Genomic DNA, 12,601 nt, shown 5'->3' on the forward strand with positions numbered 1-12,601 from the left:
AAATGCTCATAAAATTTGCAATTCTTGCTCAAAAGACTCGCTTTTAGGCTCATTAGAAAGCCACAGTCTCTCTCTAAATGTCTTAATAATGATTCAAGGCTTCATTTTCTCTCACAAGGCAGCTATAGTCACTTTGAAATATCTTCTTCAAAGCCACATAGATTCTTTGCAAAGCTGGACACAGCCCCATCACCTCAATGAAAGATCTAGAGACAGAGTTCAGCTTTCTAATGAACCAATAATCGAGTGTTTTCCTTGCCAATTGCAAAATTTATGAGCATTTGTAGATTTCCAATTGTCCTCTCCAATCTGAGGAACCAAATTTCAGCATCTGTTACAGGTGTATATCTGATGAATATGGAGTTTTTTGTTAGTACGTTCAACAATATGCACTCTAAAAATACAGAAAAATACTCAGATTGAAGCTCTCAACACCAGGAACAACAGCCATATTTTTTTGTATTTTTTGCCCTCCTCCTCACCGCTCAATATTTTTGTATATCAATGTTTGCGTTTTCTGCCCGGAAAACATTATATTTTTTGTAGTGTAAGTACCCTTATGTTGTTTTTTTCGTCTCTGCTCTTCCCATTTTCTTGAATTTTTCAGACCTTCCAGTATGTTATTCCTCATCAAGTTGTACATAACATAGTACCATTTACTTTGGTTCAGATGAAGCAGAAGTGCTTTGAAATTGTGATGTAAGATTGGTAATTAAGCAGCTTTTGAATTTCATTCGAGGGATATCCAGCTGGCTTAGGTGGTCTTAGGGCATTTACAACACCGCGTAAGGCCTGTTTTTCGCATCCTCAGCACAGCTCTCAAGCGATGCAGGGATGTCTGTTGCTCATGAAAAGTATATCACAATATGTACAATTTGACAAAGAACAACATACTTGAAGGTCTGAAAAATTGTTGAAAATTGGAAGAGCAGAGACGAGAAAAACAACATAAGGGTACTTAAAACGTGGAGTCACACAGCCAAAAAACCCGTTTTAGTCATAAGCCCCTCTTTTGAGGGCGCGGACGCGGCCGCGCGAGGGGCTTAGTTAAGCTAAAACAATTCCGGTTACGTTGGTAGGTTTAAAGAGCAAAAATTGCTAAAAATCTCCCAGGAGACCAATCCATTCGTTTTTGGTTGGTATGTACGTCCAAAAGACAGTGTTTTCGGGCTTTTTTTTTGGCTCAGGAGAAACCCATACCTGTCACGTCGGTAGGTCTGAATTCCAAAAATCTGATTTTGGCTTGAAAAACCCCCAAAAAATACCTTTTTTGTTGGTACTTTGGCCTTTTTTTCAACCCTCAATCCATTCATTTTACGTTGGATAGTTCACCTGGAGCTTTCCAGGGTCCTGGTGGCGCGGATACAGTCCAGAGCTGCAGCCTTGGAACAAACTTTGGGCTTCACAACAAGATGGATCACTTCTCTTGCAATACTCATAGCTAAGAAGCTGAAAAGGGGCGGAAAATGCATCTTTACCTGTGTTTCTCGCATCACTTTGCGCTCTTCAAAATTGAGATCTTTCTGAGCAAATTTTATATGAGTCATGGATTCTAGAAGGGAGAGTAAACAATATCAAAAACTGAAAGTATGTGCTTTGGTAAGGCACTGAAGCTATTCGGTTCAATCAAATGGTATCATGAGAATACCCAAAGTTTGAATGGATGAAGACCAGCTAGAGATTGGTCCTTCAGTAAAGCTATATCAGGAGAATTTATGTCATAATGATAGTAGATGGAATTGGTTAATAACAATATCACTGGCTTTACGAAGTTTATTTGCTGGCTTGGATATTTCGTGAAACTTTTGCGATCTTTGAGTTGCAGGAAAGAAATCTTCAAAGCCTTCAGCTGCTTATGTCAAAATCTCTCGACCTCAACCCACATGATCCCTCCCACATGGACCTACAAAGATGATTGCTGATTTGTGTTGGATTTCTCGCTATGATCACAGCTTAGAGTCAGGTATGTAACTCCACATGTGGGAAATGAAGGAGACGAGGGATTTTTCTTCATGGAAGGTACATAAGTGGTTGTCGAGAAAATATAACTATGCTGCAGAAGACATAAGCTAAGCCTTTCAAAAAGGTGTGACTGAGATGACAGTGAAGCTCAATAAGCTTATTCATCTAGATTGCGAGCCTGAACGTATCACGCACACCAAGTCAAAGTACTTTGGGTGTCAAATGTTTCTCATCATATTTGGAGCGATTACTTTTATCAAAAATTTCCATTACCCACAATTAAATTAGTCTTAAATCTGATGAAAGAAATGATATAACCCTTGTTGACTTCTCCCTGAAAAAGAATATACATTTTCTTTTTGAAAGTAGGTAAGCAGGATCCTTCCCACCAGTCATACGAAATAATTGACTAAAAAACACAAGTTTGAGAAACCCAAAACTTTGAAACATATCTTCAATTTCATCTGACTCAGGCTCATAACCTATTATAACAATCATATACTGGTGTCCAAAAGAAAGGTAAGAAGTTTTGTTTCTGAGTCGTGAAGTTTTTTGATTTCGATAATTTAGTCAACGATAGAATTAAATGAATGGAAACCATTTTGAACAATATAGGATTATGATGAAAGAAGTTCGAAATCGATGTCCACTTTTTCCTCTACTTTATCATACATCTTGAAATTGGTCTCGGTTTGGTCTTGTTACTAGGTACCGATCACATGAAAGATTTAGTTTCAAGAGGTTCTTCAAGTTATGTCGAAGTGGTATATGTATTAAGATGTTGGTATTACAATTCGAGTTAATCGATTATCAAGGATGAAAGTATATTTTCTTACCTATATATTGTAATAGTGCCGAAGATAAGTTAGACTTGTACATCTGTCTTGAAGATAAAATCACTGTCGAACGATACGTACGAGGTATATATCGATCCCTCGAGCTGTTCACTGATCCTCCGGCTACGAATTGACCCCAGCTGCCTCTCCTTCGATCTCCTATGATCCGGTTCCTGAAAACTCATACCTCTCCTTCTTGAAGTAGACTGACTCGATGATCTTAAAGTACGATAATCATGATAATTTTTTGAATTAGATCGATTAGGTTGATCTTGTTGTCTAGAATTCAATTTACGATGTGGAGATCTAGGTCTATTATCAATTTTGCCTTCATCCATAAACACATCAGCTTGTTTGATTCTACTTGCTGGTTTTGATATTTGTCCCATTGCTGTCATTTTTGATAAAGAAATGCTTCTTCTTGATGTTCCATTCGGACGTCTTTCGAAAAACCAACCAGAGACTTTTGTAACTTGTGGAAAGATTAGAGTAAAGATGAAGAAAATGACTTTGAATATTTCTGTGAACGGAAGGAGCTTCATTCAATCGGAAGACCTTGATGATATAAGTAAGAGTCTGATCAAAGTTGCACCATAAGTAAACCCCGGAAGATGTATGTGGGCGTATTTAAAGCATAGAAGTGCGTAATATCGTAATAAACGCGAAAAACACAACTGACATGAGTATATACTACTCTAGGATATATTCACATTGTTCGGTGAACCGGAATTATGATCCAACTAGGAAGAGCGGAGCGTGAAACTTGTGTGAGCTGCAAGGAGGTATAGTGAGTCGTTTTTCAACACATCACAAGATATGTTCGGGGGTTTTGTTTTGAAGATTTAGAAGATTTCAATACATAAAGTGTATTACAAGAGAAAACCGAAGCGTACATACAATTTGGGCTCTTGAGTCTTAGGTAGATTTTGTCAAATGTGTCACAGGAGGCCGGCTAACAAGGGTCTGATTCTGTGTGAGTTCAGTGGGTACAATCGGATCACCAGATATGCCACAAAAAGTCATAGGCAAAATGTAGTGTCAGTCCCGTTGCTTAACGGGGTTTGAGTTGACGTGCTTGGTTAAAGGCTACGATTCTTCCCTTGAAACATGACCAATATGACGGTTACATGTGCCAAGAACCTCCAAGTCGGTCTCGCAGGTCATGAAGGAGGTGGAGATATAATAGCTACTTGTAAATTTATTCACATCTTGAATGTAGGATAGGGGAAGTTAAACATCGAGCAACTTTCCAAGAGCTATAAAGAATCTCATATGTACCATGAAGTGCATAAAAGCTGCACGCAACCCACAACATTGGTGGGATTATTGTTTCCCAGAAAGGAAATGAATATGTACATGCACAATGTAGCACCATGTAAATTTAGTGATCAAGGTGTTTGGTAGCGTGCCAGATGAACCAAAAAATCAAGCTCGCTTACTTTGAATTTTGAATCAAGTGTATACTCACACGTCTCGGCAATAAACATTTCTTTCGCTCATCAAGTTGGTCACAAAATAACGATCTTTATTCATATCAAAGCGGGCTACAAACATGGTTTCAAAAAACGACGCAATAAGTTCAATGGAAACAAAAGAGTGTACAAGGTATTCAAAAGAAAAGAAGGACATTAGAACAAACAAGTTCTTTACAATAAGGTGATAACGAGATTTTAAAACAAAGCGTCATGTACAGAAGACTTGTGAAAAAGACGGTTTTGTTCGGTTGAAAGAAAAACAATCAGGTCATAAGTTCAATACGGTGTTTGTTACAAAATTCACCTAAGCCGTTGGTAGTAAAAAACTTGATCATATGTTCAGAAGAGTTTTGTAAGACTAATGTATTTAATTTAGGCCAAGCGTTTGCACAAACCAAAATCGGAATCACTTCCCAGTTTGAATGACGTTGTAAATTCATAACTGTATGAAGTTTTTCCAACTTTTCGCAATATTGAAATCTTGGTGTTAAATCTTCACACCAAGCTTTTATTTCCAATGAAACTAATTGTGGTAACTTGTAAACGTGTTGAGCTGGCTGGTCTTCTTCCCAATCATCTATAGGTTCAGCAGGTGAAAGAACTAGTTTAACTACGTTAGGTGCCATATGATCAAGGACTTTATAATCCCTTTCTCCTTTAAAGTTGAAACCCTCTAATCTCAAATCAACAATTGAACCTGACCATTTGAATCTACGCCAAGCCGCATCAACACAATCAGTCGAAGTGATCGAAAGGGTTTTCAAGTTGGTGATTTTGGAAATCGATAAACCGAGTCTTTCAGTACTACGACTTTCAGGTACGAATTCTATGGCGTCGAGTGACAAGGATTCAAGGTTAGTCAATCGTTCTAATAAGCGTTGGATGAAATTCTTGTGGATTGAAGTACAGTCCATTTGGCTTAATTCGAGATGTTTAAGGGAGACTGAAGATACGATGGCCGGAATGGTTTGAAGTAACGCAAAGTTCAAGACTTTGTGAGTTTCATCTGGGTCATCGTGTTGATCAAGATCAGTCGGTTCAGATAAGGTAAGGGACTGTAAGTTGGGTAAGTCCTTGATCATATGACTAACGAGAGCAGGAAAAAGGTATTCTTTAGATTCGAGGGCTTCAGGCTCTAAATAGGAAATATCTTGATCTTTAGGGTAGTAAACTTTGAGCTCGCTGTTTAATAAGTAGTCGCTTGGTAAAGTGAAGTAAACCTTTTCAACAAGTGAACCGTGTTTAGGACCAATGTCTTGATTTAAGATGTAAGTTCTGTCGGGTGAACGGTTATCGATCATAACAAGAGCCTTAAGAAAATGAAGAGGAGCATGATCAGATTATGTCAAGACGTTGAGATGGTTAAAAAATGATTAATAAGCTTACCTTCCACATAGTCTTTTCACAAATTTCATTTAATCTTTGATTCACACCAGATAAACCATCAAGGTTTCTTCTTTTGTCGATGATGGCTTCTTTCTCGTTGGTTGGTTTTGAAGATTCTTCCCAACTTTGACGTCCCGGTTTTCCATCTTTCCACTTAGTATATAATTCTAGTTTTTGCCATTCTTCTACTTTTCTAACTTCATCAACGATGTCTAAAACTAACTCGATGGGTAGATCAGAAAACCCGGTGGGCTTTTTGCGGTTGGTTGCAGTAGCAGGTTCTTGGATTGTTTCGATGGCTTGTTTTTCTACGATGGTAGTTGGGGCTGGTGTGAAGGTGATTGTTGGTTTATGACGTATGGTTTTAACTCGGGTAGATTGGGTAAGTTCAGAGTTGTTACACATTTCGGATGAGACCGATGACGCTTGGATTGAGTTGGACATGATTAATTAATAACCAAAAGGGATATATCGATGAAAAGGGGTATCGATGAGATGGGAATAAAATCTAATCAAGTGGAGTGAATTAATTAGAAAGTTATAGTATTGTTTATAATTCGATAATGTAGATGGTTATAATTAATCTAAATCAAGGAAGTGGACGATGATAGCGATTGATGGGATGTAAAGTGATTGATTGGTGTTTATTTATAGTCAAAAGTTGTCGAGTGGAGTAAAGAAAAAAGAGTGACCTTTTGTAAGTGATGACGATGGTGTATGATACGATACGATGGTATTTAAACAGTAAAAGACTTTAATAAAGACAGTGGTTTATGAAGAAATGTGCACAATTAAGAAACTATCCTTATAGATGGCTGCCAGATTAGGATCGAATCAGGGTCTTTTTATAAGATACATCAGCAAAGTAGAATTCTCATCGAAGTGGTCTGATCAAATGGCTTTCGTTAGTTGCAAATTATTGATCGCGCCATTTACTTTGCTGACCAGTTTACCTGATTGTATCCAGTATGAGCTCATTATCTTTTCGGATTCAGCCTTTTGCTTTGAGTCTAGTTTGATACTTTAACGGTGCCGGTCCAGGTTTTTTTTTAAAAACCGCACTTGATGTCTTTCAAACTCTATGCATCAAGGTAAACTAGGCCTCTATAGTCACAGTTCGACCAATTCTGGTTCATTTTTGCAATTGAGAAACTTGATCATTTGGTGAAACTAGACTCGCCCACTTTTAGGCAGCACGGGCACTGCAAAAACAAATTTTCTGTGAGTAAGACGTGAAATTGCGAAAGGGCGAGTCAGTCCCATCTCTCGCTGAGGTGGTCTTGACCGTCGAATGTTCCCCAGCAAAATGATTGACAAGTTTCAACCATGCATATACCCCCAACACAAGTTGGTGGGGACGAAAAGTTCAATTACCCGACCGCAATGATCTGCACACTTACACAGAAACTGCCTTAGAATGTATGCGTTTTATTATGACATCCATGACGTCAGGCCATAAAACCAGAAGGGACCCCACAGGATTTTTTTTCGCAAAAAAAGCGCAAGAAAAGATTCCAAACCGATACGGAATGTGGTTTTAATGATCCACCAAACTTGCCGTTAATCTTCTTGGTTTATATAGAAGTCACGGTGAATTGGAATGGCGGTGAATGGATGATGAGTTGAGGTGGAGAAGAAGATGATTAGAGTTGAACTCAGAATGAAGTTGACGCAATTAGGTTTTTTTTTGACGCGCAGGACGAGCTTCCGTGAAGCAGTATCATGAGAGTTGACGATGACCTTCTCGCTGCAGTGCAGCTTCAATCTGTTTCAATACTCCCTCATTTGTCTTGCCCTGCTATCTTGAGTTTTTACATTTTCATTGTTTTAAATGATCTGTTCTTGATTAAAGACCAGAGAATCAAGGTTGTGCGGTTTTCAATTGCAATAGGTCAATAATCACTTCATCCACGTCACGGTCTATCGATATCATCTTGCCATTAATTAATCATCAAACAAAAAGTCACAATGTTGGGTCAGTTTTGATCAATCGAAAAAGACGTGCAAAACTGATATCTCTGACATCGTTGGACTGCAAACCTCGGGCTGAAAACCTTCTTAGTTTCAGCGATGATGATCTCTTACAGTCTCTTACTCAAACTTTGCCAAATGATGGAAACGAGTTATCATTTTCGATTCCGCAACTAGTCTTTCAACTATTTCAAACGAGCGTGATGAATTGTATTTCGCGTGGTCAACAAGCCCTAGCAAACGGAAGCTCAGCAACATATTTTTAGAATTCTACTTTTCAACTACGATACTTGATTATCTCGCTCAATCTATTCAAACATAATCATATGTGAGTTGAAAGAAATTGATCCTTTATATCTTGAAATGTATTTTTAAACAAACCATCAATCTGATTAGACTTCATCAAAAAATGGTTTACAGCTTGCGGTAGATCGGCAACTGAACACTACGAAGAGTCAAACTGATCAAGGGTACTCACAAGCTGTTGCTATTATAAGATCATCGCCTAATCCTTCTCGCATACAACCTATCATGACCACGTAAGGAGGTAGGGTTGCTAGCCATGCAAAAGCTCTGCTCGAGGTGACTTGACTCGGATCGGCTGACCTGTTTCATTGCAATCTCTGCAATTTGCTCCTTTACTCGAAGTTGTTGCTCGATGCTCTGAGCTTTCGAATTCTAAACCCAAGGAGCTTCACAAATATTAGTCCAATGATTTAGGAATTTGCCGTCAAAGACTGGTCATTTCCATAAAGTTTGCTTTGAATGAGTGTTTTGCTTGATCGACTTCCTTCGGCATCCAGCTCAATAAGCGGGCTAATGGAAAGCTTCATCTTTTCACCACCTGCGTCATTGTTCTTCCTCTTGATTTTTGCATCAGCATGTTCCACCAACCTGCAACCCTCGCGGTCGCTGTGCTAGTCTCTACCTTGTGTCTCAACGCGCTTATAGTATCTTACACCGAAACCTTTGGATATAGATACAAATGTACTCATGGATCAACAGGAGTCTTTTCACCTGCTCCTGTGGTTGACGTTGGTACGTTGGAATTTTGTCCTTCTGTTCGATTTTGAATGTAATTCATTGCACAGTTCAACTGAACCTGTTTCTTCTCAATTTTGAAGTTTGCATCGTGGATCAGAAGCGAAAGCCAGCCCATTAACACACGTGCAGGTACAAAATATCCTTGCTTGGCCTTGCGTCTTCTTCGATATACAAACTGATTATCTCATGATCAATTCTCACAAGGAAGCCGACTATCACATATTCATTCATTGAATGTAAATCTAGGTTATCAAGTGGTCTCAATGAAAAACTGTCGAGAGCTTGAGGCAGACCCGACCGACCCTAAATCAAGCGATCAAATATGTTTGGACTATATGCGATTGGACGACACGAAATTGTGTGCGTAGCGATTTTCTTCAGAGTCATAATCCAGTTCTCTGTTGCTTACTGTAATCTTGTGTTTACCGTGGCATTGGGATCCAGCTCTTCAGCTTGTACTCAAAAAGTTACACTACCACCTGCTTCGGGAACTGGAAAATCTTGCATACGTGAGTGATTCGAATCCGAAACTGTCTAGGAAACCTCCACCCAATTAGTGACGAGAGGATCTTATCATTTTTAGCATTCACCGATTGTTCAAAAGAGTTTACGGAGGTGAGCGAGTAGGGTTACACATTATGGGTATGTATCATCAGCACATATCAACGGACTTGGGGGTTAGTGAATTACTGGTATCTTTTGCTCCTCTTCCCGAAAGGTTTTCTTTGTACCTCACTGCTCTCTTGGTTCATTGTTCTATGAAGGCCTTATGAGTTGAATTCAACTGAGCTGGAGGATCCGCACCACAGGACTCCGGAAAACTCCTGTGGACCCGACCGATCTAATATCAATAAAATCGACTCACCTCAACATTGTAGGGTCAAATTTTATCTTCTTTGTTCAAGGTTTGTCTTTTATGTGTTTGATTTCTTTGTTTGAATTTTATTTTTCATTTAGAGACAAGACATGGTCAATTTTTAGGGGTGAGTTATGTCAATCTTTCAAAGTTGGATACAACAAAAATTTTATTCGGGGAAAACATGAGTTGGATTTATGATTTCTTTTTTCTCTTCCAACAGATTATTTTAATGTTCTGGTATATCTCACTTCGTAGTAAGGTTTCTTTAGGGGGGGGAGTGCGAAGAGGAGTTATCTGTGGTCAGGCGGCCTCAGTGGGCCAATAAAAGTCAGTCATTTTTCTCCGCATACAAAGCCGGTCTTTTGGCAGGTCCCAGCACTCGAGAGTCGACCGTCTTTGGGCCTGCCATTGGGCAGGCCTCAGCCTAGCTGCAACCTTGGAACGCGACACGAGCGACGCGCCACACCAGCCCACTAATTGGTTGCGTGGCTCCGCGACACGCAGCGGGATCTGCGAGTGTTGGGCAGATTACAGCAACATCAAATATACAGGCGGGGTAGCGCCGCGCCTTTGTCCGCAGCGCAACACAATGCAGCGGGCGCAACAGCAACGAAAAAAGACAACATTGTTTTCTTATTTATCTCGCATTCTAATCGAGAATAAAATCAAAACACTTCAAAACCATCTCTTTTCTTATTTCTTTCACATAAAAGTTGTATCATAATCCAGTAGGAGTTGGTAACTCGTTATTATCCCATTGGAATGTGTATTAAACTCGGGCTGAACGTTACATGTATCAAATGCTGATCGTTCGGATATGGGTTTATCTATTGCAACTACAGCTATGATGTCATCAAGCAGTTTTACCACTTCACCAAATAAATCCCATTGAAGTTCACAATCATCTTTCCATTTTTCTAGTCTTATTGATATTTTCTGCAACCAATAAATCTTTGCTTACCATATCTATCAAACACTGTGCAGATGTAGTATTTTTCCACCATGCAAAATGATTAAAATTAATGTCAAAATGATTAAAAATGCTGTGTTAATGCATAAAAATGCACCATTAATGCGGAAAAATGCAGCATCAATGCAGTAAAATGCAGTGTTAATGCACACACAAAATGAATTCAGAATTCCACCTTTTTCAATTTTGTTTGTCCTTCAGGTCAATCATTTTTCACTTGGGAAAAATACTACATCTGCCCAGTGAAAGTTTTCTCAAAAAATATTTTTAGTCAAAGTGTTTTACAAAAGTTCTCTTAAATGAAAACTGTTCAAATGAGTGATACCGGTAGTTTTGATTTTGAAGCTTTTAGATTGGTTTCTGACAAGCTGGAATAAAACCAAGTATGAATCGGATGACAGTTCCAACCATTAAACCATGCAAATGCAATGGGATCAATCAAAATATGCAGAGATTGTCCCATTTGCAACCAAGAATTGTTATAAACCCCGGTCCAAGTTTTCTGGGGACCTTATTGAGTTGGATAAGGCTAAACACTGCCCAATCCTCAAGAACAATGGTCCAATTCCTACCAGACCTATTAGATCAGAAAATGACCAGGTCTATGTCTTAAATCTTAACAATCCGGTTTTCTTCAATGTTGTTCCTAGAAGTCAATGTTCTAAGACTTCCCCTCTTAGGAATAACAAAGTCTGTATCCTTACTCAAGAGGAAATTAATAATGCTCAGAAAGCCAGAGACCTTCTGGATATTCAGAGCAGCCTTTTTCAATGGTCAAGGTCAAAAGTCAATCTCACTGTTTTTACTAGGACTTGTTATGAAACAGAAAAAGGCCATAAAAGTGTCTGTGACCTCAATGATGAAGACAAAGAGTCTGACTCCAAGAAGAAGAAGATGGATAAATCTTGGGAATGGATTGAACAGGTGGATGAAGATCCTTCATCCTTTAAAAACTATTCTGAAAGTGCTATCCCCTTGTCAAAAGCAGTCAGAAGTTATGCTCCCAACCTTTCTAAAGAACTCCTGCAGAGACAGTATATTGACCTCTGTAAAGGGAGAAATTATGGCAGAAAAGAAAGTGATGGAAATCAACCTTATGGTCACTGGGAAATACAAGGACATCAAACTGCAACATAAGAAAATTGCTAGCAAGCTCAATGATATTCAAGATTGGTTCTATTATCTCAACATTCTGAAACAATCATACCACCAACACTGTGCCAGAAATGCACTGCGCCGCAGAAAGCGTGTTTTTTGGTGTGTTTCTCCGCAACGCAAGCGCAGCACAGCACGCAACACCTGCATTGCTGGCCCAGGGTTAATACCACAAAGTGTTTCCTCTCAGCTTCAAATATTTTGAAAAATATTTGAATTTGATCAAGGAAAAGTTTATGTCTAATGATCTCAAAGCTGATTGGACAAGTGTGGAAATGACAAGTGTGGAAAGTTTTGATGCAGCTTTCAGAGGTCAATTTGCCATTTGTTGCAACATTTCTTTTGCCAACTGGAATCATCAAAACCTTGGAACAATCAGGACTTGATATATGCAAAAAGATTGTGAGGAAAAACCTCCAGTGGTTTCAACAAGCTTCCAAAAGAATTATCAACCCTCTTGCCCATAGCAAAATTGACACCAAAACCAACCATATCCATTTACTTCAAATAATCAGGATTCTCCTTCACGCTCTAAATCAATGTAATAAGGGGATTCATGCAGAGGCGGATGGAGATCTTTTCTTGGAAAAAGAGCATTTTTTTCCGGCAAGCTTGGATATTCCAAGCTGGGAGATAAGTGCCCTCACATGCACTATTGTGTTGTGTTGTGTTGGTTTTGTTTTTTCTTTTCAAAACGTTTGTTTTCAAGAAATTTTTATTGTTATATTGGTCAGCCCTGAGCCCTGATTACACAACCACGGGCTAACAGTAACACATGTAATATTATATTATTGTATAAATCCATAAGTACATCTCAAGGCTCAGTGTCAAGAGCCACGTAAACACATGTACATAATGTATTAAATACGTAACAAACCTAACCCAAGCGCCAACCACAAGTGAGACAAGGATCACACACCAACCACAAGTTGACGCTTGACCT

General features: G+C 38.9%; 3 protein-coding genes across 3 annotated transcripts; 1 reads left to right on the forward strand and 2 right to left on the reverse strand.

Moving 5' to 3' along the window:
* Window positions 1–2,628: 2,628 nt before the first annotated feature.
* MELLADRAFT_106659 (uncharacterized protein) lies at window positions 2,629–3,196 on the reverse strand (the record flags this gene model as incomplete). The annotated part of the gene is made up of 3 exons (XM_007410286.1): window positions 2,629–2,666; window positions 2,799–2,957; window positions 3,010–3,196. The coding sequence occupies 3 exons, from the start codon at window positions 3,194–3,196 to the stop codon at window positions 2,629–2,631; spliced, it is 384 nt and encodes a 127-aa protein (XP_007410348.1).
* Window positions 3,197–4,304: 1,108 nt separating this feature from the next.
* MELLADRAFT_71907 (uncharacterized protein) lies at window positions 4,305–5,031 on the reverse strand (the record flags this gene model as incomplete). The annotated part of the gene is made up of 1 exon (XM_007410285.1): window positions 4,305–5,031. One exon carries the CDS (start codon window positions 4,897–4,899, stop codon window positions 4,537–4,539), a length of 363 nt encoding a protein of 120 aa, XP_007410347.1.
* Window positions 5,032–8,511: 3,480 nt separating this feature from the next.
* MELLADRAFT_106661 (uncharacterized protein) lies at window positions 8,512–9,858 on the forward strand (the record flags this gene model as incomplete). Its single annotated transcript, XM_007410147.1, has 5 exons — window positions 8,512–8,668; window positions 8,921–9,032; window positions 9,119–9,183; window positions 9,213–9,289; window positions 9,754–9,858. The coding sequence occupies 5 exons, from the start codon at window positions 8,512–8,514 to the stop codon at window positions 9,856–9,858; spliced, it is 516 nt and encodes a 171-aa protein (XP_007410209.1).
* Window positions 9,859–12,601: the final 2,743 nt, after the last annotated feature.

This window comes from Melampsora larici-populina (assembly GCF_000204055.1).
Source record: "Melampsora larici-populina 98AG31 unplaced genomic scaffold MELLAscaffold_19, whole genome shotgun sequence".
In the NCBI taxonomy this organism is placed as follows: domain Eukaryota; kingdom Fungi; phylum Basidiomycota; class Pucciniomycetes; order Pucciniales; family Melampsoraceae; genus Melampsora; species Melampsora laricis-populina.